At 39.8% G+C, this 27,827-nt stretch overlaps 1 protein-coding gene across 16 annotated transcripts in view; it reads right to left on the bottom strand.

Moving 5' to 3' along the window:
- The window catches only part of LOC129729905 (voltage-dependent L-type calcium channel subunit beta-1), a 468,159-nt gene that overhangs the window by 142,116 nt on the left and 298,216 nt on the right, over nt 1-27,827 (bottom strand). For 2 of the 16 annotated variants that reach the window (XM_055688811.1, XM_055688813.1), the window contains one exon: nt 26,556-26,616. The exons of the other annotated variants lie outside the window; for them this stretch is intronic. In XM_055688811.1, the coding sequence (XP_055544786.1) occupies nt 26,556-26,609 (54 nt within the window). In that variant the 5' untranslated portion in view covers nt 26,610-26,616. Of the gene's footprint in view, nt 1-26,555; nt 26,617-27,827 lie in introns of those variants that run through there. 16 annotated transcript variants of the gene reach the window in all.

Below are 27,827 nucleotides of genomic sequence, written 5' to 3' on the forward strand. Positions count from 1 at the left end.
GTTGGAAACTGACTGAGATTAAAACGTTTGAAATTGGACAATTTTCGTGACGCTCTTGATGTTTTTGGTTTTGAAATTTGGTCCCTGTATATGTTGCCGTAAGACGTATTCTACGTCAAAAAACGTTGAATGTCATATATGAGCCGTTGCGAACCAGAGTGGTCTAAAGACCATTTTTTTCGAAAATGAGTTTTTTACATATTCCGCATCTACAAAAAAAAACTGTACTTGGGAGATCAAAAATATTTTAAAAAAGCAAACTTTAAAGGTGATTTATACCATGTTGAAATTGCGTCCGAAACAGAATGGCCATTCTGTTTCGGAACAGAGTTGTCTATGTACATAAATCGGTGTAATACTATCATGTGTACATGTAGCATATTACATGTGACAAGTAACATGTCACACGTAATATGTAACATGTTACACGTAATGTAACACGAAAAATGTAACATGTAAAATATTATGTAATATGTAACATTTTGTGTTACATGTAATGTTACACGTGACATGCTGTATGTACCATATAACCTGTGACACTAGCCATTTTATACGAGTTACCGTCATTTTCTTTGTCTTTTACCAGGTTTGTGTACATAGACCACTCTGTTCCGAAACGATTCGAGGATTCCAGTGAATATATATATGAAGTCAGAGTGTTCTATGTACATTGGTGAGATAAAAACACCGATTTCGCAAAGAAACTGTTAATTTTATGTATCCCAATGTTAAACCACTTTATAACCTTTATATTAGAACATTTTGTTTGAAAGAGTCCGTTGAACAGAATTTTATTCAAAGATTTTTCGAAAATTGCTTCTCCTGAACAATTTGCTCGATGGCACATAGACCACTCTGGTTCGCAACGGCTCATATGTTGGTGAAAAAAAAACTAAGACAGATAATTGAGTAGGATAAATTTCCCATGGAAGGTAATTATATTATCTTATTTGCAAAAAAATTCTACGCCCTTGCGAGCGGTCTTCCGGCAGTTAGCCGGAACACCCGCCATGGCGGACGAAAATATGCGTGTGGGCATGTTTTTAAGTCTTCCTTTTTTTAAATAATTCCTCCTCCGTTTTCGCGACAAAATTGTTGGAATAGATCTTGCGCTTCAAGTTTGTCCAGAAATTCTCGATGGGACGCAGCTGGGGGACGTTGAGCGGATTCGCCGACTTCGGGCTATTCAGCCGCTCCATCTCCTCCAACGATCGCTTTGAGTAGTGGGCCGACTCCAAATCTGGCCATAACACCATGCATTCGCCCTTATGGTATTTCTTGATAAACGACGCAACTTCTGGCAGGCACTTCGTACTATAAATTTCCCCGCTTCACGGCCAGCCCGGAGCGAAAGAATAGCAACTTTGACATCCCTTTCTCGCTGATTGTCAGCCACAGCCGCACCTTCTTGGGGAACTTGGTCTGTGAAATAAACTTCATCTCGGTGCTTACTTCCTTCGTAGGGGAGGTGAAATACGAAGTGCCCTGCTATTCGTTGCCATTCAGGGTGAGATAGGTCTCGTCGTCCATCACCACTGCCACTTCGCGATTCGCCAGGAAAATCGACTTGACCATCTTATTCAACCGCTGTTGCTGCGTCATTGCCTGCAGCTCCGAGACCAGTGGACGAGACTGCCGCTTCCTGACATGTATGTCCATGTTCTCCAGATACTTTTTCAATGTTTTACCGCATGAACCAACCTCCCGGCCAAGTGCACGCAGCGATTTAGCCACTTTTCCCTCGGTCTTCCTATTCAGCATCCTTTGAAGCTTCTTGTCGCGCAGGGTCGATGGCCGTCCGGAACCGGGCTTTCTTTCGATGCTCTGATCGTTCTCCAATAGTGTTCAATGTTGTAGATGCCGGAACGGGCATACCCGGCGTCCACAAAGTGCCGCACGATGTCCGTTTTTGACTCGGCGGGGTACCGTTCTTTGAACGCGAACACTTCTGAACGAATAATCTGAATTAGCTTCACTGTTTTTCGCCATCACAGTTATAGTTTGAATGATAGAGCTATCAAATATTTTTGCTAACTCATGGGTTACTATGATTGATGATGCATTAGTAGTTTCGTCAGTGCGATTAAAGGTAAACCCATGAAAAATTGGAATTTTTTGTCCATTATTGCGTGATAATCAAAAGCAAGTTGGAGAAAAGGAGTAGAATGATTGAAAAAACCAGCTGATTCACGAAGATGGTGAAAGAAAACTGCGGATCGAGTATGTGAAGAAGATGGCAGGCGGTATAAAACGAAAAGTGCGTGAATTCAACCGAAACCCAGACGAATATTTTTTCTGAATCTTTCCTTTAAAGGTCAATAAAATTGCTGCAAAATGATATCTCAAGATTTTTTCTGCGTGTTTTGACGAAGATAGTTCCCATTTTGTGCGACCAAATAGTGAATGGATCAAGCTTTACACAAACCGTATGTAAGATCGAAAATGTATTGTCGCTATTGAGTAGTCCAACGTTGTAATCTTTGTTTTAACAACCATCATCTTGATAACACTGGTCGACAAAAGCGAGAAAATACTGCCCTGAAGAGATTATAGCTTTTCAACAATTCCTATGAATTTTGGTGCCCCTAGCCGTTACCAAAACGCTTCAACTTACGTGAGACTTCGCATAGTAATTGCTCGCATAGTAATAATGAGGCATCATTTGAGTAGTCAGTTCTGTGAGAGTTTTCCGATAGTATTTTACGAGTTCTTAATTGATGAATGGGTGCATAAAAATTAAGTTGTGATAATAATTTAGTAGATTGCACGCGTTGAGAAATAATGTCATTGATAAAATAAAGCATTGAAAGTTCGCGGCGTTCATTAAGTGCTTGTATGTCTGTCTATAGCATGCAGCGTGCTTCATAGGATGGTAAGGACAATGCTGTCCAATTCAGCTTACGAAGCGCGTAGAAAAGAACTTGTTTTAGAACAGATTCAATGCGTTCCTCACGTGTGACCATATAGGGATTCCATTCAATGCTTTAATAATCCAGAATTGGTCGGGCGTATGTAGAAAATGTCTGTTGGTGGTGTTACTGTTTTTCTGCTGAAGGCTATTGAAGTACATTTTTTAATGTTGAGTTTTAATAGACTTTTGTTGCACCAAGTTAAGGATACATTAATTTCATTGTGGAATATTTCGAAGTCTTCTGCATCGATTATTTCTATAAAGAGCTTCATGTCGTCAGCATATACAAGCACATGTATTGATTTAAGAAGAATTATCGCCTTGAATTTCATCCAAAATCCATCATCTATTTCCAGAAGTAAATTTCCAAATATTGACAGATTCTTTGGTTTAAATTAGTTTATTTGACACGGCACGATACATTTTCTGTTTTACTGAGCCAAGTACAATTCGTATTAATTCTACGTTAGCAGGGAAAAGAGGGAGGCCTTTTTTTTATTCTCGCGGCCGGCTACGAGCTAGTGGGGATTTAAGGTGAGAGGAGGGGAGATACAATTTTGACTTAAAACTATTTTGGAACTTTGTTTTTCAACTGGTAGAGCAATTGTATTCTTGTTTGTTGTGGGTTCAAAATATTTGTGTAAGCATAGATGCGGGAACTTCATTTCCGTGTCTTCAGCATAGCATATTTGTATCCTTAATCTGACAAATAGACAAAGAAAATTTTAAATTTCAATGTCAGCGTTTTTCAGAAAGCAGTATAGCTGTGTCATGTACTGGAGATCACCGCTTCCCAGAATGTCTCTAACGGGTACGTTCGGTTGTTTTTCTCGGGCCCGAAGGGAATCTATAAGCTCGGACCTAACACCACAGTATTCGGTACACGACCAAACAACATGCTCGATGTCATGGTAGCCATCGCCACAAACGCAGTGATTACTGTCTACAAGCCCTATACGAAAGAGATGCGTGTTTAACGTGTAGTGATTGGACATAAGTCTGGACATCACGCGAATGAAGTCCCGACCTACATCTAACCCCTTGAGCCATGCTTTCGTCGATACCTTAGGAAAAATGGAATGTAGCCACCGTCCCAGTTCATCTGAGTTCCATGATGATTGCCAGCTGTTGAGTGTTCTCTGACGCAAAATGCTATAAAATTCATCATTAGCAATTGGTCTTTCATAAATATCGCCATCAATAGCACCCACCTTAGCTAAAGAGTCAACCTTTTCATTACCCGGAATCGAGCAATGAGAAGGGACCCACGCTAAGGTAACCCGGTAATTTTTATCTGTTAAAGCACTTAAAAACCGCCGTATTTTCCCCAGGAAATACGGGGTGTGCTTCACAGGCTTCATCGATCGCAGAGCCTGAATGGCACTGAGACTATCTGTGAAGTTGAAGTAGTGGTCTATGGGTAGGGTTTCGATAATTCCAAGAGAGTACTGAATAGCAGCAAGTTCTGCGACGTACACGGAAGCAGGAGCATCGAGTTTGTAGGAGGCGGTAAAATTTTCGTGGAAAACACCGAAGTCAGTGGACTCATCTAGATTAGATCCGTCAGTGTAAAACCTTTTATCATAACTAACATGTTTAAATGTATTGGAAAAAATCTTAGGGATCTCTTGGGGTCGCAATTGATCCGGGATACCAGAAATGTCTTGTTTCATGGTGGTGTCGAAGAATATAGCATTATTAGAAGTATCTAAAAGTGCGACATTGGAGGAATCGTATGTAGAAGGATTAATATCTTGAGCCATATAGTCAAAATATAAAGTCATAAATCTGGATTGAGATTGAAGGTCGACCAACCTCTCGAAATTTTTAATTACTAATGGGTTCATAACTGTGCATCGAATTAGCAACCGGTAAGAGAAATTCCAAAAACGATGTTTCAACGGAAAAATACCCGCTAACACTTCAAGACTCATCGTATGGGTCGACTGCATGCAACCCAAGGCAATACGCAAACAACGATATTGTATTCTCTCTAATTTTATAATGTGCGTGTTCGCGGCGGAGCGAAAGCAGAAACAGCCGTACTCAAGAACTGACAATATCGTTGTTTGGTAAAGCCTTAGAAGGTCTCCTGGGTGGGCTCCCCACCAGGTTCCGGTAATCGTACGAAGAAAATTAATCCTCTGTTGGCATTTTCGTGTCAGATACCTAATATGACAAGCCCAGGTGCATTTAGAGTCGAACCAGACCCCGAGATATTTAGCGACTAAAACCTGAGTGATCGTTTTACCCGTTAGTAGGAGCTGCAGCTGAGCTGGGTTATGCTTCCTAGAAAAAACGACGAACTCAGTTCTCTCCGGAGGGAATTCGATACCCAGCTTAAGAGCCCATTCAGACAAATTGTCTAAGGTATCTTGCAATGGTCCTTGCAGATCGCTAGCCCCACTACCGGTAATGGATACAACGCTATCGTCTGCAAGTTGCCTTAGCGTGCATGAATTTGCAAGACATTCATCGATGTCATTGACGTAAAAATTATATAAGAGAGGACTTAAACATGAGCCCTGGGGGAGGCCCATGTAACTAATTCGGGAAGTTGTCGAATCGCCATGTGAGAAATACATATGCTTTTCTGACAACAAATTGAGCAAAAAGTTATTCAAATTTGGTGAAAGTCCCTGCGAATGAAGTTTCGCGCTTAAAACTTCTACAGAGACAGAGTCAAAAGCCCCCTTAATATCCATGAACGCAGAAGCCATTTGCTCTTTTCGAGCAAAGGCTAGTTGAATTTCAGTAGAAAGCAACGCTAGGCAATCGTTCGTCCCTTTGCCCCGGCGAAAGCCAAATTGAGTATCTGAAAGTAACCCGTTTGATTCGACCCATTTGTCTAACCGTAAGAGGATCATTTTCTCCATTAATTTCCGGAGGCAAGAGAGCATCGCAATCGGCCTATATGAATTGTGATCAGAGGCAGGTTTCCCGGGTTTCCGAATAGCAATGACTTTTACCTCCCTCCAGTCATGCGGAACAATATTTAGCTCAAGAAACTTGTTGAACAAATTCAACAAGCGTCTTTTTGCAGGGTCGGGTAGATTCTTCAACAGGTTGAATTTTATTCTATCTAACCCTGGAGCCTTATTGTTGCACGACAGGAGAGCCATTGAAAATTCCAACATCGAAAATGGAGGCTCTTCCGTAGTTACTAATAACGCGTCGCGAAAGGTTTTCTGTTCCGGTACAGAGTCTGGACAGACCTTTTTGGCAAAATCGAGTATCCAGCGATCTGAATACTCCTCGCTCTCATTCGAAACGTCACGGTTCCGCATGCGCCTGGCGGTATCCCAAAGAGTGCTCATCGCTGTTTCCCTGGACAACGCGTTTACGAACCGCCGCCAGTACCCGCGTTTTTTCGCCTTTACTAAGCTCTTCATCTGCCTGCCCAGTGCCTCGTACTTTCGAAGTAGGTTGACAGTGCCGTACTCCCGGTAATCCTTATACGCCGCGGACCTTCGCGCGTACAGCTCAGAGCACTCTTTGTCCCACCATTTGTTGGGAGGGCGCTGTCTAATCGTTACCCCGGGTATCGGTTTCGTCTGAGCTTGAGTCGCGGCGTCGATTATCAAGCCAGCTAAGAACGCGTATTCTTCCTCCGGAGGAAGTTCCTCGTGAGTCTCGATAGATTCCGCTATAATAGACTCATAACGCTTCCAATCAATATTACGTGTAAGGTCGTAGGAAATATTGATTGGGTTTGGGGGAGTTGAACCATTAGCAATTGATATAACGATTGGAAGATGATCACTACCGTGGGGGTCGTTGATTACTTTCCACTGGCAATCTAACGCTAGTGATGTCGAGCAGAGGGATAGGTCAAGCACGCTTTCACGTGCTGGAGGATTAGGTACACGTGTCGCTTCTCCAGTATTCAAAAGTGTCATATTGAAGTCGTCGATCAAGTTACAAATTAAAGAAGATCGGTTGTCGTCGTACAGCGACCCCCATAGCGAACAGTGAGAGTTAAAATCTCCCAAAATCAAAAAAGGTGCGGGAAGCAATTCTGCTATATCAAGGAGTTGCTTCTGTTCAATCCGCGCGGATGGGGGAATATATAACGAAACAAGGCAAAGGTCTTTTCCATTCATATTCGTTTGAATGGCAACAACTTCAATATTCGAGATCGAGGGGAGGTCGATTCTGAAAAAAGAATAGCACTTTTTGATCCCTAAAAGTACCCCTCCACCGTGTGAGTCTCGATCTCGACGAATGATGTTAAAATTGTGGAAATTAAGTTGGTCATTTGAATTGAGAAAAGTTTCACAAAGCGCGAACGCATCACAATTGTATGTGTTTATCAAATGTGAAAATAAATCAAATTTGGGGATGATACTTCTGTAGTTCCACTGTAACACAGTGACAAAATTCCTAACCTCTTTCGACGTATTAGTCATCGAAAGATACGATAGCTGAAATGAGGGGCCAAGTTGCTGTGAGTTGCTTCAAAAAGGTTTTCACTGTGTGGAGAAGGGCAAGAAGAATGTTTTGAAGGGGATCTGGTATGTTGAATGTTTTAAATATCCAGTCCACAATATCAGAGAAATTTATGAACCCTGTTTCTTTTATGTCTTCTGATCGAGAAATGGGTGCACGAGGGGTTTTTGGTGCCCCAGGAAGCGGTGGGTACTCCTGGTTTGATTTGAAATTAAAACCGGGGGTACTTGCTTCGGTTTTTCTTCACCGCTTCCTTTTTGTGTTATCTTATTGGTCATTCCGCTCGGGGTTATCTTACGACCTTTACGAGAAAGATTAGGAGAGTTGAGCATTCTCCTCTTCCTAGATCCCTCTGGCAAGGCATAAGAACACCCTTCGACGGGATCGTCAGATGTACCCTTATCGGTTGGCAAAAGGAAAAGATGTTTCCTGTCGAGGGTGGCTCAGCCCTCTTAAGCATTTCTGCAAAAGAGCGCTTTGATCGTTCCTTAAGGAACGCTTAATTTTTTCCTCGCGCTGTTTGTACGCGGGACATGCCGGAAGGTCATGCCGAGTTCCCTCGCAATAAAGACACTTTTCAGTATCCCCACTGCGAGCGTTCTCAGCATGATTGCCTCCGCACTTGCTACAGCGTGCCTTGTTGCAGCAGTAGGTGGCTGTGTGACCTAACTGCTTACAGTTTGGCAATGCATGATCCGCGGTACGAACAGGCGTACAGGTAGACGAACCCTGTCCAAGCGGACGTAGTTCGGCAGCGCGGATCCGGCGAATGTTACTCGGAAGGAATCCGAAGGGAGGAATTTCTTCTTCCCTTCTTCAATGGATACTGAATGCAATTGCTTGCAATCCAGTATCTTTACACTTTGCATCAAGGGGTTTTTAAAACAGCCAACTCCATGACGCAAAATGTCATCGACAGTGAGATTCCCCTCGGTAACCACACCGTCGATTTCTACATCCTTGGCAGGGATGTACACGCGATACTTTCTCGTGAAGAGCTCGTAGCCAGCAATTTCGTTTGCTTGCTTCAAGCTACTCACGACAACTCGCAGTTTGTTCGGCCTCACCTTCGTAATCTCGGTTACGGCCGAAAAATGTTTTGCCAGGTCCTTGCCAATTTGAATAATATTCAATGGCTTCTTTATGGGCCGGAAATAAACAACGTAGGGACCGCCAGCGGCATCTGGGTAAGCTTTTACTCGTACTTCCGGTACTCTTGGTACAGGATTTTGCAAAGGGGAGGGCACAGGGGAAGGTAGGGGTGAGCTGATGGGAGAAATTTCAATTTCTTCCCCGTTTGTTTCCACTTCCAGGAAAAGTTGCACCTGCATGTCGTCCATTTTGCGGGAGCGTTACGCTCTACCGCACACAACCGATAAATATTCGAATATAATCAAGTAGTTGATATTAAATTTTTAAAACAATTTTTCAATCTACAATGGATCAAATAAAAAAAAGACAGTAATACTAATACTAATAACAATAGTAATAATAATAATAATAATTATAGTAATAATAATAATAATAACAATAATAATATCAATAATAATATTAATAATAATATTATAACATAGTAATAATATTGATAATAATAGTAAAAATTCTAAAGGTAATACTTCACCGAACGTCTAAGTCACAACCTCACGGCTGATAGTAGGATTAATCGAGCGTCTCCGCAGAACAAACAATGACGATCCAGCTTCGTGTTGTGGCACAGTGGCCGTGTCCTGCACGCGACCTTGTAGATGCCATTTGTAGTTGACTTCCACTCGCTCGATCGTATGATGGTCCGTGCTGCTAGCGGGGTAACAGCGGTGCGGGAGAATTATTCTTGCTGATATATCAGCTGCGTATCGAATCATTGGCTGGGTAGCCTGCCCCTACCAGTGTGCAGATGTTTCTGCCGATATATAACAGGCTATTGTTATCGCACAGCACAAGAACTAATCGACAAAAAAACACCCGTACGATAACTCGTGTATTGTTATTTTGCGAACTCAAACGGAGATAAACAATTTGCGTCTAATCGAGACGAAAGCAAAACAACGAATGATATTGACAGATTCTCTTGACAGATTCTCTTACATTTTATTTTCGTCCGGATTTTATTTCGATTCGGGGTGGAAAAATATAAAATTTCTGTGTTAGATATGAAATAAGTTTAATTTTGAGAGTTTTCCGAAAACGCTTAGCAAGCATTATAAAATACTGGTTAAAAGAAAAATTGTTGAACGCAGGAGTTTTCTAATTTTTACGCGAAGTACCGATCTTAGGCGATTTTTTCCTTAAAAGTGAAACGAGACAATAGATATAACTCAACTAGATATAACTCAACTCAACAATAGATATAACTCAACTTTCGTTTCGTTTTCGAAAATGTTTAGCAGATTCTTTTACAAATGAATTTTTTAAGGAAAAATAAGTTGGGCAGAGTCTTTATACCCACAAGTCTCATCAGAAGATACTACCGATATGCTGTCAATAAGTTTGACAACAAAAATTAAACTTTATACTCATAAGCTACATTCGATCCTAAGAAGATGCCATCAACGCGTAAATGTGTTGTTCGAAATGGAAATATAATTTGTAAAAAAAAAACACAATAACATTTTCTCGTTTCCCTAATTCGTCTCATTGATTAATTGAGTTTCTATCATTATTTCAGAAAAACGCAGAGCGTACTGAATTAGAATACTGCAACATGAGCATTTGTTTACGATTACAAAACACTTGGCTGCTCCTTTGGATATTTTATGCCAAGTGAAATATTGCACACTCGCTCTCGTAACGTATCCTCTGCTAGCTTGAAACATTTCACCAAACTCACACGTTTATTCTTATACCCGCTAGGTATCGCTAGTGCATTGATACAGTCCATGTGACATGGTGCGTGTCTTGGCTCATTACGATTACGTCGCCTCTCGAATGTAGTAGAAATGCAATCAGAAGAAAATGAAACGCCAAACTAGGTGAAATTCGTAAGAGATTAAATTTAACAACAAAAAAACTATTGATATTCCTAGTGAATTTCACTGGTTGGGATCTAAATTGTAACGTATAAGTTATACAGAAAATAATCCTATTCTAGCATTAAATCAAACTAAACCGGCTGCCGCCGGCCACTAGGAAAGAATTGCACTCACTAAAAGAGAGCAGAATAAATTCAACCAAACCGAACAAACAAAGTGAAACGTAAAATCAAAGTGAGATCCGCCCGAACGGTGGTTACCTTCCTGCCGTCAATCTATTGGGGGGAGGTCTGCTCGAATCGAACCGAACCCCTCGCGTGCGCTATATCCCTCAGCGAGAGTACAGTAGGATGTGCGGATGCGAGTCAATCAGTTTGCAGTTTGTTTTCGTTAAAGCAAAAAACGGTGCAGACTTCAAACACTTACCTGAAAATAGAAACAAAAAAATTAGGGATTGGATTAGTGCGAATAATATTCAGCTCATTTGGCAATGATTCTAAAGTGAATGGTCGGCAAATTTACTTAGTGAATTAATTTTAAATTTAGATCTCATGTTTGATTTATGATCGAGATTAGGCAGCAAAGCTGCTAATTTGATCAAGCCAGACTGACCCAGTCCGTGCAATTACCTCGCCGAATCGGCGCCTAATGATACTAGCCACAACAATAACAAAGAAAGAAGGGTTGCATAGGGGTTCGCAACAGCATAAGAGCGTCGCAGCATCCCGTCTCTACCGCATACTGACAGATTACATTTCCGTCTAACGTTCCATGATTGATTGCACTCGTTCCTCGTCTCACCACGCACCGAAAGAAGATCGGACCAGAGAGACTTTCAAATGATCGTCATTCTATATTGTCGGGCTGTTGACTGCTCGGTTTATGACCGTCACGCCAAACGCCGGAATAATTGTACTTTTCCAACGTGAGCTGCATAGCAAAACATGATCCCATTTTTTTTTTATGATCGATGACAGCACGTGTTTCCTTACGCGAGGATGGCAGGGCGCCGGGGCGGGAATTTTCCCGAAATAGTAACACCACGTGCCGCACGTTCGTGTGAGAAGCACGGAGAGGACACAAAAATCGGTCGACCTAGTCGGAAGATTTTACTTATTTTTCTCTTTAATTAAGTACACACATCGAGAACTGCTAGACTTAGTGCGGTCGGACACGGGAACGCCGCTTGTATACTCCCCCAGGTTACGCAATATGGTGGCGCGCTTCGGATCAGAGATCGCGGATGCATTATTTCCGACTACTCTCGGTGCGCTCGAATGACCGCCCGCCCGTCCCTTCTTCCGGCAAGCTGGCGCAGTTTGCTCCACTTAGCCCGTGTCGCTGGGGATTGATTGTCGTAAAACAAAAACACTTTCCCCAGCGGCGTGCGGTAAATTTAGAAATTGAAAATGCGACTGCAAAGTAGCGGCGTAGTGCGTTTGGGTGACGGAACCGCTCCCCATATGTGTTGCATATGGATTCGGGATTACTAGGAGCGGTTTGGGTGAACATGGTTTTCTTGATAGAATCTTTTACTACTCTACGCAAAATATCTGTGTGGATATTGTTTGAAGTTGATTAAGCTCTAAACAAATATTTTCACTTCATTTGTTAAGAATTTGACGGGTTCTGCCCACTATCATAGCTCGAAATCTGTTGAAAGTTACTGGAATGGTCAGTGTTAGTTGGAGTTATAAAAAGTAAAGGCTCAGATGAATATAAAGAGAGCGATTCTTTTCAGACCAACAAAGCAGTCAGAACGTTTATCATGGATAAGTTCTCAAATTGACAGAACTATCACGAAAAAAGTACCTCGAAATTGGCAATCATCAGCTTCTAGAAAATGAATGATTAAAATCTTTACATGATAAATTCTTGGACAATTTATTATCCTTTTAGGTGGTATCAGCGTTATGATTTTTCACAAAATTTCCAACATTCCATCGATTATGGAGGTTTTTCTTAGCAATTTGACTCCTTTCATTAGTCATTCAGTGGATGATTTGCTTTTTGTTCTTCAAGATTAGAGATTAAAGCTTGCTGAACTTCATATCATCAGGAATCGATATACAGAATATTGTTGGTGTAGCCGATTTGCATCGTTATAAACGACAAAACGTAAGGGAGCTTCGTAGCCGTAAGGTTACAGCGTCAGCGAATCTTAGTAGAATCAGGCCATTTGGTTGCTAAAGGACTTTAACATGGGTTTAGTTTCAGGCTTTCCACTACAAACCCTTCCTTCAAATTAAATTCTATAGTTCCCCTGCTGACTAAGAGTAAACTCTGGAAAACAGAGAAGATCTCCAAACACGATCAGGAATTCAAGAAAGTGTCGGTGATTTCTCTAATTCTCAATGTAATTGGAATGCATTTCAAAATTAACAGAAAAAGAATACTTCTAATACTTGTCAAATCGTTTGAGTTATCCTGAGTAATATTTCTAACAATCTTGCAAACATTTAGTATTACCATTTTGGCTAAACTCTTGAGATACGAAAACCGACAAACGAAAACGGCAAGATTTTGGGTTCTTGATTAGATTCAACAGCGTTTTTATTTATTGAAGGACTAGTTGGCCCGTAGTGGCTAGCCACTTTCAAATGCATGTTGGACTATTGAAAGTTGGTATTTAATTTAAAATGATAAATTAGTTTTTTGAAATATCGAGTTGAAGTTCAAGATGTAACTATGACACTATCGACAATTCGATACAGATGACCAGCGCTGGTTTGAAACTTGATTAATTATCTAAACTGCGATAAATCCTTCGTTTAGTAGATCATGAAATCGCGTGGATTGATTGCTTACTCGAAAACGAATTTGCATCTCGCTTCTTATACGGATCCTCTGCACAGCTGTTTTCTCCAATACCTAAAGACTTCTTCTTCATTTATTGATTATTTTCGAAAAATTGTTTTCTAACGATTTTTTTTTAATTTCATAACTTAAATAATAGTTGATTTTCTCAATTGTTTGATGTTACATATGTTATATTCAAACTAAACTTACAAAATAACTAAAAATCAATGTAATTGAAAAAGTAGGAGGTTGTATCCAAGACACGCAGCATAAATGACGTAGAACTACGTACCCATTACCCTAGAAACATTACCCTAGTAACACAACTGGTTTTATGAAAGTTTTATAGTGCTTTTTTGGCTGTATTGAGCGCTATAAAACTTTGATAAAACCAATATTTTTACTTGGGTAATGAGTTATAATGTCTACTAGTGAAGGGTTGTGAATTTCGTGAACCGGATTCAGCAGTTAGCAGAACGTGCCGAGTTAAAAACCATACACAGCACACACACACACACAAATCATACCATATCATAGAAATACACACATCAAACCATATCATACAGACACATACACTGCCGTTCCAATTATAGTAGTCCTATGTTCTACACAAATCTTATGCACGCTGGGACAACTATGCTTGGAAGGGCAGTACACATCATACCATATCATACACACACACACACACACACACACACACACACACACACATCATATCATATATACACACACATCATACCATATCATACACACATACACACATCATACCATATCATACACATACAGCAAGCAAGCGACCAATCAGAGGACATTATTTTTATTTCAACAAGGCTTGACAATCAAATCTAGAAAATCTATAACGAGCGTCTTAGCAGAGTGATTGAGATCAATCAAAGAAATAGTTATCGGTTTCCGTTATACTCTACTAAATTTTTTGGAAATAAATATTGAAATTCAGTCCGCAAATATATATTTCGACTGTGACGTACAGTCTTCTTCAGTGCTTATGTGGACTGGTAAAGAGCAAAGCGTAAATCCTGTTTTTTTATTTGTAGTAGGTAAAAATGAAAATTTAGCACCCTTAATTGGAGTTAGGTAGGGAATTATGCGGTCGATTGTTTACCGTACCATGTCTGGGGTTTTTGGGAAGCAGATTGAATAGCCATGAGGGGTGATTACCTGCGTCTTTATTGAGGAGCGTGCATGAGTGTTGTTTATAAATTTCTAAACTTTCAGCTACGTCTAATTTCCATAAATTATTAACGGGGCGGAGGAGGTGAATGTTATCCGAAGTTAGTGGATGTTCCTCGTTAAAAATATGTTCAGCCACTTTTGATTTGAAATGGTGTGGTGGGGCATTTGTTGAAACTTTACTTGCTTTGGTCACTTCTGCGAAATGTTCTTTGGAACGTATCCCTAGGTTACGTTTAGTTTGTCCAATGTAAACCATGTCACAGTGACTGCATGCAATTTTTTAAATTCCAGCTTTGTACAGGGTATCAATAGGGTCTTTGGTAGACCCTAATTTTGTTTTGAGTTGGGTATTTCTACTAGTGTAGACAATATCCATCCCAAATTTTCTAAATTTTGAACGAAGTGGGCGTGTCAAGTTAACGTCATATTCAACGGGTACCCTTTTCAGATCTTCTGTTATTGGGGTGAGTGTTGTAAAAGATTTCCGAATTTGAGCACGCTTCTTTTTATCAACAATGGCTTGAATGATACTTTCATTGTAGCCATTAAGTTTAGCAATTTCGAAAATATATTCCAGTTCCTTTTGCTTGGCTACTTCACTTAGAGGTAAAGTTTCCATGCGGTGGATCATATGATGGAAGGATGCCATTTTATGCTGGAAGGGATGGTTTGAAGTGTTAGGTATTACCCGTTTTGTATTCGTGGGTTTCCGATAAATTTCAAATTCCAAGTCCGTAGACTTTCTGACTACAACGACGTCCAAGAAAGGGAGTCTGTTGTTAAGTTCTTTTTCAATTGTGAAGTTTATATTTTTATGGGTATTATTAAGGGATATGAAAAAAGTTTCAAGATCCGCCCTTTTCAAAATACAAAAAATATCATCCACATACCTCCACCATCGAATCGGTAAGATGTTCCTCTTCTCTAATGTACTTTCTATATTTGCCATGAAGAGCTCACATAGAAAGGGAGAAAGAGGATTCCCCATTGGTGCCCCTTTAGTCTGTTTGTAAAATTTACCACGAAATGTGAAGTAGTTTTCTTTCATGCAAAGGCGTGAAAGTTTCAACAAACTGTCAACTTTCTTTTTCCAAGTATTATCAAAATATTGGGAAAGAAGCCAGTCCTCTAAAAGGTTTAAGGTTTCATTCACTGGAACGCTAGGAAATAAGGCCGTAACGTCAAATGAAACCATTATCTCATCAGATTGGATGTTACCCGAGGATCTTAAATTTTCAACGAAATCTCCGGTGCTCTTTACTGATCGACTTGGAAATTTATGGGGCATGGCTTGAAATTCTTTTACCAGCCATTTAGCCAATTTTTCTGTGGGAGCCCCTACCGCTGAGATAATTTCTCTCATTTCATTTCCAGGTTTGTGAATTTTGGGGAGACCCTTTATTCTTGGAAGAACTGGATTTGAAACACGAAGATTTTGTAACGCATTACCCAAAACGGGTTTGCATTCTTTTATTGTATTTTCTACACGTTTTACCATATCAGCAAGAGGATTGAGTCGCAGTTGCCAATATGGACCTTTATCAATTTTTTGGGTTATTTGTTCATCATAGTCAGACTTGTCCATGATGACGGTTTTGTTCCCCTTATCTGATTTTAAATAGAAAACAGGTTTTTTACGTAATTCCTCAACTGTCTTTAAATCAGACGAATTTTCATGACGTGGCAGTGTCTTAGTAATTTTTGAAAAAATTTGGCGTACTTCACCAGTTTGTTCTGTGGAAAGTTTACAACTGTCCATCCCAGCTTCTATATCGATGATCGATTGTTCAATATTGGGTCGTGAAGGAATTGCGAAATTTAGGCCCATATTCAGAAGATTTTGCTGGGGTTGTGGAAACTCGTACGAAGACCTATTGACCACAAAGTCGTCAATGAGGTGTACTTTGGCTGTCTTTCTACTACTGTTATTTCGTAGAAGCAGTTGATTTAACTTTTTCAATCCCAATTTTCGTTTTCTTTCCCCTTCACACTTTTCGGCTACTTTAACTTTAGTTAGAAAATTTTGAAATTCAAAAGGAAATTCTTTGGCAAGTTTTAAATGAAGTGAATAACATTCCAGAGTTGTGGAGCTAAGTTTACTATAAAGAAACTTGATGCTACTTTTCAAACACTCCCGTTCCATATGTTTCATAATGGAGGGGGCTATAGGACTTTTAACTTTTACTCTATGACTCGTGGGAGTGACATGATATTTCAAACAATTTTTAAGAAAGGAAATAGATTTGTGGATACCCGCAATGCTCTTTTTTAACTTTAAAAACCTATTTGGCTCATTTGGCTTGGATGCCATTGTCAAATCTAGAAAATCTATAACGAGCGTCTTAGCAGAGTGATTGAGATCAATCAAAGAAATAGTTATCGGTTTCCGTTATACTCTACTAAATTTTTTGGAAATAAATATTGAAATTCAGTCCGCAAATATATATTTCGACTGTGACGTACAGTCTTCTTCAGTGCTTATGTGGACTGGTCCACAGACCAGTCCACATAAGCACTGAAGAAGACTGTACGTCACAGTCGAAATATATATTTGCGGACTGAATTTCAATATTTATTTCCAAAAAATTTAGTAGAGTATAACGGAAACCGATAACTATTTCTTTGATTGATCTCAATCACTCTGCTAAGACGCTCGTTATAGATTTTCTACATTTTTCTGCATTTGGGCAGATGCGTGTATAATTTTCCAATCGATGGCTGCAAGAATGAAGAAAATCGGTTGAAAACCAACCGACCTATAAGCATTTGAAAAGGGACAAAATTCGTCTCAATTTTTCAGTTTGCATCCCTGTGTGGTATGCTAAAGTAAAACGTAGTTCTACGTCAAAAAACAACAATTTACAAAACCCATTGCTCATGAAAAAATACTGGATTGCTCAAAAAAATATTCACACATGCAAAAGTTTGCCTTTGCCATTTGTTATTAACAATAGCAAAGCTTGGAATAACGAAGTACTGTCCTCTTTGAATCATTGATGGGTAGTTCAAATCCCTCTCTAATACTCCGATATAACTTCACACGTAATAAATGATGCGCATGAAACAACCGTCATATGTCCAAAATATCTTAAATCAAAACAGTTGATCAGATTTTACATAATGTTTAAAAATAATGACCAACAGCTTAACCCGATCCCGGCGGAGAGAAATCAGTTTTTACCTCAAAAAATGAAGTTCAAACTCTTATTACTCATCAACTATATACACAATTAACACTAACTGTATTGCATATTGAAGATCAATCTGTTCCCTAAACTTGCTGAATAATTTCATCGTGAAAATTTTCAAGTATAATTGTTGAACTTGAATCAAAGTTTGAATGTCACTCTCGGGAATGGTCTCATCTTATACTGAGCAATTCTCGCTGAAACTAGGCCACTAGGTGCACAAGGTCTTTCAAATCTGATATAAATGCAATAGTTATTAGAAATAAAGAAAATATGATAATGCCATTTTTTTTTTATTCTCGCTTATTTTCCGTCGGTCTAGTTCCGCCACTGTTGTGGCCAATCACCGACGCCCAGGAAGGCGACTCCACACCCAGGACCCTAACTCACGACCCGTTTATTAACGGACCGGCGCCAACGGCTTTACTTCCTCATGCGATGGAAGGCGTGATCCCAGAGATTTTTTTCGCCTCAGAAAATCTCCCGGTGTCGGCTAGGATTGAATCTAGACCAGTTGGGTTGGTTGTGAGTGGTTCACGCCACCTCACAACCATCGACACCTATGTCGGCGGTGGGATTCGAACCCAGGCGTCGAGCGTGGTTGGCGGAGACGTTACCAACCACACTAGGCCCCCGCTGTAATGCCATTTTTGTTTGATCGAATTTGTTGACCCCTTGGTCACCAAGGGGCGAAACAGTTTTCAGAAAAGTTGAAATTTTAGCAATTCTTGATGTATTATTTGAGCTATATCTCTTATATTCGTTATGTAAAGTACTACAAGTAGCACTTTTCTGTAAAGAGGAATGATAGGGCTTTCATTTGAAATGTTCAGAAGGCCGCCATCTTGAATTTGACCGCCATCTTGGATTATATCAGAAAAATGCAATTTCGACCGTGTTTGCAACTACCGATTTTCGATCTGAGACCAGCATTGGAAAGCTGAGAAAAAATGCTATAAGATGCAAGATGCAGATGCATCATTATTCTCACTAAACTTTGAAAACAGTAGTGACGTACTAGTTGTAGCATCAATCGATTATGATATATGGACATATATGGACATAACATGTGCATCCACTTGGTCTCAGTAGACAGGTTACTACGTTGATCGCGCGATGTACGATGAATATTTTGAAACTCAGCTTGGAAAATAGCTTCAATTGATGGGTTAACACTGATGCTCACCAAATTTTTTTCTTGCATCTTATAGCATTTTTCTCAGCTTTCCAATGCTGGTCTCAGATCGAAAATCGGTAGTTGCGAACACGGTCGACATTGCATTTTTCTGATATAATCCAAGATGGCGGCCAAATTCAAGATGGCGGCCTAAATTCTGAACATTTGAAATGAAAGCCCTATTATTCCTCTTTACAGAAAAGTGCTACTTGTAGTACTTTACATAACGAACTATAGAGATATAGCTCAAATAATACATCAAGAATTGCTAAAATTTCAACTTTCCTGAAAACTGTTTCGCCCCTTGGTGACCAAGGGGTTAACAAATTCGATCAAACAAAAATGGCATTATTAATTTTTCTCTATTATCTAATAACTATGTGCATTTATATCAAATTTGAAATACCTTGTGTACCTAGTGGCCTAGTTTCAACGAGAGTTGCTCCTACATTTTTTTGAAACAGCTAAAATTTTCACGTATCAGCAAAATAATTATCTCTTTCTCCGTACATCTTGAACGTCGTAGTATACTTGAAGAATTTATTTGGGGTACAATATGTGCAGCATGTCTTGGGTAGGTCAAATATCTTTTCTATTTTTAAAAATATCGCAAAAAAGTTATATTGCTCTATCTTTAAGTACAACTTCTTGAGAACATTTTTGTAAATTTTGCTAGAGCTTTGAGTAATAGGGAGAAAGTTGGATAGATTTCAAGTGCGGGTTGTTACGCGCCATAAGCTCAACTTGAAATTCGATATGGTGTTTTGCATAAAATGGATTTGCCGAGTTTCAGCCGGTTTTTTTTTAGTTTTTAATAAATGTTCGTCATTAACGTTTTCGGTCGTAAATAATTTTTCTAATAAACAAACAACTTTTTTCTATCGAATAACTGTTCTATTGAAAAATTACAATTTCAATGCATATAAAAATTGCTACACACTTAACAAAAATCCAAACTGCTTATTTTCTCGCGCAAAAAGGTTTATAATCCTCATCATGTTCTTGACTTTTTCATAGTCTATCCTCAATGAATTACAACAGGTACAGCCTTATTCCATCACTTGGCAATGCCATGACATTACAGAACTTATTGGACATGTAACTATTAAGTAACGTTCATAATCAACTGCCAGTGATTTGGCTAACTTTAGATTTCATTTACATGCTTGATATCTGTGATACTATGTCTTTCTTACATCTTAAAATTGCCTTCCGCCCTTTATTACGTTTTTGGCGGTTTTTGCCGATGCACCTGCATTAGAACCTATAGCCATGTGCTAATTTAACACGTGTGCCGAATATTAGTTAAGACGCAGTTAGCTTTGATTTCCTTACGACCAGCTCCATACCAGGCGAGAGGAGGTGAGTGGAGGACTAAAAGCAAAGGTAATTTGTAGTCAGAACAGGAGTGTTTGCGTTGCTACCCATAAAAAAATAACAAACTTTAGTTTACCTCAGCTTCAGAGTTTGCTTGGGAAAAAGGCAATTTGAGTAACTTTCGTTTGTCGTTCGCGTGACTGAAAGACAAGCAAACTATATATATTCCGATGAGTTTGGAATAAACAGAGAAAACGTAGCTTATACCGTTCCCTGCTTGTGACTCGTCCAAGAAATAGAGAACTTTCGGTCTCCTATGTCCGTTGCCCGATCAGAAGCAACGTAGTCTATTAGCGGTTTGCTTGATTAAACTAATGATGTCTCCAGCAATATATGTAACATGTACACTGTAATTTTTTTTCTGTGCCAAATTTTCCAAATTGTTCAATTGATCATAGTACAAAAACTGCACGTTGGATTAGTATCACACTTTCAGTGATAAATTTATAACATTGTAATGTGTAGCTAGGGAAAAAAAGGTAAGAGTGCAAATGTCAAAATACTCAAACGTTCATAACTTTTGAAGTAGAATACTTCTCTCAGGAAGTTCTGCTACAAAGGGATGTGAAATGAAAATCTAAAACCAAAAAAGTGAAAAATATGTCCAATTTCAAATGCTAATAAATCGGTTAGTATTCGATGGTTTTCCTTCGTTCTTGTAGCAATAGATTGGAAAATCTTCTAAGATTCTTCCCAAATGAAGATAATTGTAATTTTGTTATTCGCACTATTGTACTATTGAAAATAGTCAAGCCTTGTCAAAACGAAAAATTCGACCTCTGATTGGTCGTTATATGATTGCTTCCCAAGCACGGTCGACAGAATCATATACCTTGCAATTGAAAACATGCTATTTGGCCTATATTAGAGCTTGTTTCAGCCGGAGCCGCTCATAATAGTTCTAGACAGCGACAACAGCAGTCGTTCTTCCTTAGCAGCAGCACTAGCCCTGTGGTTGGTCACCACGTCTCAGGAGCAGTTAATTCCCCCACCGTTGAGGCAGCTCAAAGGTTGTGATCAGCAACCGATTTTGAACCGCAAAATGCCTTTTTCAAGGCAAATAAAAAATAATTGAAGGTTAATAATTTTCTGGCATCAACACAAGCAGACATTCTGTGCGGGATGCAATCAAATTCTCTTGTAGTTGTCTAATTTTTACTTTATTCAGTAAACCCCCCACTGTAGGGGCAGCGCAAAGGCTGCGATCAGCATAACCGACTTTGAATAATAAATTGCCCTGTTAGAACGCATTCACAAAAGCAGTTAGTTCGAATATGCAGAGCTAATATGAAGTCGATTCAATCAATCAGCATAAACAGAATTTCGTCGTCTCCCAGCTGCCAAGTTGCAACATGATGCAACACGCAACAGCGAGCAAACGAAATCGCTTGATGTTACAAACCGCAATAAGATACGGGTCAAAACCGTTGCGTGTATGAGAGCACCAACGGTGTTTATTCGCTGGATACAAAAATCATATGCGAATTGTGGAATAATTTGTCTGAAGAACATTAGGGAATGAAACAACTGAACTGAAAGGCGTGGCCTATTACGTAGCACCCTTCGGCTATAGAAGAGTGTTTCTGGGAAAACTAGCTACATTCATTAGTCGGAAGGTGAGCTGGATAGACCTCCACAACGTTGACAGCAGTAGCAGCAGATATCAGCACTCAGCAGTAACAGAATATAGCAGCGGGTCGCGCCTGTGGCTGCCTTCAAATTAAACAAAGCACTTGCCCTGTGGTTGGTCACCACGTCTCAGGCCTCTGCCTGAGAACGAACGCCAACGCGAGCGATCGGGCGAGAGTTTTGTCGTACATCAGCCGGCACTTCCTCTAATGGAAAAGTTGGATCATTATGTTCAGAAGAATATGACTTTCGGTAATATTACAGAGATGCGATTGCATTATATCCGATATGGAATTGAACAATTGTTCTTTTGAGGACAAATAAAACACTTAATTTGTAGAATTAATAGTTTTGGGTACCAGTAGCAGTATGGTAACAGCCTCAGCGGTAGATAAAGTCGGTACTTCCATGAGGCGGATGTTATAAGCAAGTAAATGGAAGCGGCACGGCGAAACAGTTCGGGTGTGCTTAAGCCTGTAGTACACTCTTTGTCTAATGGTCAAATATTTGACCTTCTGACATAATGGTCAAATTTATTTGACATCATGGTTGTTGTTTGCCCGTGTTTGCCTCATGTTAAAATTGGCGAGTGACAAACAATTATCTTTGACCAAATTTTTATCTGGCAAAAAGTGACAAATATTTAACGCTTGGTCAAAGAGTGTAATACAGGCTTTAGACGCGCGTCATTTTTCGTTGTTGATATTATTCCCCACATGAAACGACGCGCTTTCGTACGATAGCGGCGGTATTAGCGGTAGATGCATTTGCCAACACTTACTCCAGTAAAGCCGTGTCTAATTTTCAATGTGAAAACACCTTTCTATTGTGTTGACCGTGCGCATAAGGCCTCTGCCAGGCTAAACGCGAAAAGCGGCCGGAACCGATTCGCCCGGCCGTAGGTTAATGTACCGCCGTAAGTAGAGCTGTGTAAAAGTATTCTACTTCAACCTTGCGGTCGTGGCTTTCCACACAACCCTCCTGTGATTTTTTTGTTTTTCATTTTACCATCACCAAATTTTAACAAATAGATATAAATATACTAACTGAGATATTTAATAATTTGTGACAATTTGGTAAATTTGGCACAGTAAAATTTTTTTTTACAGTGTACATATTTTTTCTATAGCTGCTATTTTATTACCTACAACTTTGCTAAAGACACCATTTCAATCAAACAAGCCGTTTTTCTGATAAAGAAATTTTTATCCGTCAGTCACATTTTTGGGTAGGTCCTTTTGAAACAGCAGTCGTGAGTCACCATGAACAGCGGATATCATGAAATAATCTCGTTGGTGCTAATTACGGGAGTCACTTCACGGTGAAATCAGAGTGAAGAGAATAAAGCCCTATTGCGGGACTTACCTAAGTGAGAAAAACGTCGCAAAGTGCCATCTGCCGTGAAATGTGGGTTTTTATGAGTGTCATATCACTGAGGTGGAATCGGAATAAGCGACGTTTCGCGTGGAATTATTCCACGACCATTTTGAACGGTGAAATGATTCCACGAAGATGGGATAAGTCTTGAAAATTGATTGATTTGTGATCTAATGATAAATTGGATTAATTTTTCAGGGAAGGAACGAATCTTATTCTCAATTTTACTTCACTACCAATCTCACTTCACGGAGGTGATTTTTGTCACCTCACTTGAGGTGGAATCGGGAATAGGTCTGCATAACAACAATTGCATAAAAATCGAATTGCGATAAAATTCGCGCCGCGTCTGCTGCAACAGTTTGTTGCATTGTCTTTTGAAAGCATAAATTCAGCCTTGAAACAAAACTCATCGCCTGCATCAGTGAATACATCGTGCACTGCATGCATTGCGTGCACTTAAAACTCAATCGATCAGAGTGTGCTGTGCAAAAAAACTCAAACTCTTGTGAGGAATCAGATTCAAGTGTAATTCAAATCTGGAAAAAGGTTACTCTGTTCAACTTTGCATGAGTTTATGCCATCACCGTTTAAAGGTTTTATTTTTTCACAAATAAACTTACATTTTTCGTTTTTTTTAACGTTTTCAGGTATTTTCATTTTAATTTGAATTTTTGGCTTCTAAATATAAGCAATTTTTGCCATTTTTTTGTATCATTTTTTTAATTTTTTTATTATTTATGCTTGAAAAACACTCAATAAACAAATTTATTATTTTCATAATTCATAACTTTTTACAATAAACCAATTGATTATCTTTCCTGGTTTATCAAAAGAATTTTCTCGCTACTCGAACTGTTTCCATGTTTTGTATTCTCCATCTGTAGGAGCATTTTTTCGCCTTTCTCAATTTGAAATCATTTTGATTATGTTTACTGACCTTTTTTTGTATGCAAGATTTAAAAAGTTTGATATTTTTCAAAGAAATGAGATCCCAGCTGGTCTAGAGGTACGATGCTGGAGACTGTTAGTGTCAGCAAGATCGTAGCGCTGGCCCCGCAATTGTCCTGTACACTCAACAGTTGGCTGCTAAGTCTGTGTAAAATTAACAGAAGGTTGAGTTCTGAATCGGAATGTACCACCAAGGGTTTGCTTTGCTTTGATGAGATAGCGATAGATAGTTTAAAATTGAAATTCTGATAGCACAGTTTCACAACAAAAAAAGCATTTGTTTATAAACAAAAAATAAACTATAGCAAACTTATGCCTGTCTTTCCAGTACTTTTTTTCTTGAAATCCTGAAAAACCTTTATTCTGGGTTAATTCGAAATCCGTGAATATTACAAAAATCAGATCTTTCAGCAATCTTATAATCACGACAAAGTGAAAGGAAAAATTTGAGCTCCATTTGGGATTATTCTCTTCTTTAGCATTCTATGGCACTTTAGTAGTTTTTCTTGCCATTCTGATTCGTTGCAACGTATGTTCGACCGCAAACATGTTTTTTTTTATTAAAATGTTATCCCTTTTAGTATGATTAACGGGAGCAAAACATACACAAAATAATATTTCTAAATTTACAAGAAAACAGGACAACATCTTTATGTTTCGTTTCACTCAATCTTCTTTATGATTTTTACGTTAAACAAAACTCCATGTTTCATAGATTCTCCATTACCAGTTATTATTTACAGAATCACCAGCATTAAGTCCAATAGTCTTACAAAGCTGCTCAATATAAATAATTTGAAGTACACAATGCACCTGTCGACCCGGCAAATTGACATCAACTCTAGCCGCTTTATTTTCCCCCCTCACTCGACCATCCTGTAGTGGAAGTTTGTTTATTTTCCAATTTCGATTGTCAACGAAAGAGTAATGCCTATGAGAGCTCATTGGTACAGCATACGAAAAACAACAATAACAAAAAACCCCATACTGGAAAAACTAAGAAGGATGGAGAAAAATAAACAAACCAAGCTGTACCACTTTCAGGTACTTTAATGGCTTAAAATCGTACTGACGAGGAAAAGCTGTTGTGATGGAATCCATAGGTTTGGCTAGCCAATCATTTCCTACACGAACATGACGTAAGCATAGTTCAATTCTACCGAGCGAGTCACGAGCGCATTGTACACGCCGCTACTTCAGGCGAAATTTATTACCACAGCTTCAAAAATAATTTCATTCAATTTTAATGAAATCAAAAATAGAACTTTCTTTTAATATCGTTACCGGTTGCTCTGGTTCGAGTGCGGTACAGGAAAGCTCCACTGCTCCACGGAAGAACACTGACTAGAGTAGTAGAGTGCTCACATATGCGCTTGTTGTTGGCCATCCCCGTGGTCCTCTGACTTTGGTTTCTTTTTTCTTACAATTTCCCTTGGCGTAGCCAAGGAGGAGCTGTTGCAATAAACTAGCTTCCTTCCAGAACAAATCTAACCTAACTACACTCACAGTTTAGTGCCATTCGTGGTTCAAAGAGGAACGTGTCTTGTCTCTGTGATCACCAAGCGTTTTCATCGTCGTTGTCGTCATCGTGCTGCCAAAGCGCAGTCATCGTCGTGGGTGGGTGGGTTTAGGTTAGACGATGGATACGGCCGGTTGCCCGTCGGTGGCTGCTGCTATGCTCTATCATTTGCTGGTGCGTTTTCCCCCTTGCCCCACCGAAACTGACCGCACTTCGCGGTGGCTGAAGGAAGAAAAGTGGATGGAAAGTGCCGCTTGAATAGATGGGCGAGATGGAAAAACAACAAACGGTATAGCGGAGCTAGATGTCACACGCACTCCCTCCGATCGAGACGTGAAACCACTGCAGGTGTGTGTGAGTGTGAGTGTGCGGCCGTGGGGTGGAGAAGGGGAGGTGGAATTTATTTCAGAGTGGAAATGCGCGATGTGTGTAATTTCTGCGCCGTTACGTTCTTGTCGTAGTTTTTGGGTGATTTACTCCGGCACTGAAATTTCCGAGTGTTTCAAGTGTGTTTTTTTTCTTCATTTTTCTAGATCTGGTGGAGTCTCATTTCTACGGAATTCAATTTATAATGAGAGCGCATATGATCGGTCGGTCGGTCGGTCGATGATGGGCAAGGCAATGAAAAGGGTGATCGCGAGGTGTGCGTGCTGGCGACGGAAGTAAAAGATTTTTATTTCTTCCATACGACGGCGCACATGGGGATGTGTGTATTTTGGAAAATGGGGACTCTGATACGATCTGTGAAGTGAAGCGAATGTTTGCCACGCACTGCTTTAAGATGTTGTTTTTTTTCGTAGCACGTAGCACCTAGGGTAAGTTATGAAAGTCTTATGACATGAATTCCAACGAAAACCTTGTACAGCTAGTGCAAACTGATTCGAAACATTGCAACGATAGTGCTAAATTGCTTGTTAAATACATTAAAAAACAACAACAAGTTACTCGTGAGTTATTGGTAATTACGAGTTTCGGTGGCTACTGAATCTACGCTCACTTTTACAAGAACAATAACCTTTCGGCGGCAGCTCGAATCGCTAAGACATCCCATAGCACAACCGGAGCACATGAGACAGCTGGAGGAATAGAAAAAAGGGAAATGAAGACATTACTCAATTGGTTCTGTGAAATGTATGCCTAGTTCGATAAACCACCACGTCATAACTATTGAACATCGGGTAAAACAGAGATTTAAAATCTATGCAAACGCTCGATTCCAAAAAGATGTAGTTATTGAATTATGAATGTGTTAGCAGTAACATTGTTGCACTTTGCCAGTAGTTAATTTTGGAGAATGTGTTTGAAGAATAGCTTGTTGAACGATATTTTTTTTTCTTCATCTATAGTTTATTTGACACGGCACAAATACAATTCAATGTTTAACGGCGCCAATTATATCTGGTAGCTTACTTTCTAAAGTATCTTAATAACTAAAAGCAAATTTTTTATCCTCGCTGCCGACTACGAGCTGAAACTAAATCTAACTTAAAGCTAGAATATTTTGCATCAAAAGCACAGGTTTGCTGTTTGATGGTTTTCATTGCCATAGGTAAGCAGCATATTAAATTTGTTCCGCTGCTGGGCCAAGATATTACGGACTGGCATATTGGGTTGTTTCCATCGGGCCTTGAGAGTATCGTGCGGGTCTGATTGCTGTTTCCAGATCCGGGGTCTTAACGTGTTCTTGTCGTTTGGTTGGATGTAGGCGGAAGGGGATAGGACTAAACTGGGGCGTGGATGGATTTCAGGAAAACGTATATAAGGGACATGTAGGATAGGTCACGGCTCGCCAAGACATCACGAACAGGAACAGCCGGCTGCCTACCTTCGGCCTGCAGGGAAGCTTTTAATCTAGACCTGGCGTCACGGTGTACAGGGCATGACCAAACAACGTGCTCTATGTCGTGATAACCTTCACCACAGGCACAGATACCACTCTCCCCGAGCCCAACACGACGGAGATGCGCGTCAAATCTATAGTGATTGGACATAAGCCGGGACATCACGCAAATGAAATCCCGACTTACATCCAACCCCTTGAACCACGGGTTCGTCGACACCTTGGGGATTATGGAATGTAACCACCTTCCCAGTTCCCCTTGGTCCAAGAATTTTGCCAACTGATGATCGTATTCTGACGTACAAATGCGAAAAATTCATTAAAGGCAATTGGTCTTTCATAAATATCACCGTTTGTTGCGCCTACCTTAGCCAAAGAGTCCGCTTTCTCATTACCCGGTATCGAGCAGTGAGAAGGGACCCACGCTAAGGTAATCTGAGTAGATTT

Source organism: Wyeomyia smithii, chromosome 3 (assembly GCF_029784165.1).
Source record: "Wyeomyia smithii strain HCP4-BCI-WySm-NY-G18 chromosome 3, ASM2978416v1, whole genome shotgun sequence".
Classification (NCBI taxonomy): Eukaryota; Metazoa; Arthropoda; class Insecta; order Diptera; family Culicidae; genus Wyeomyia; species Wyeomyia smithii.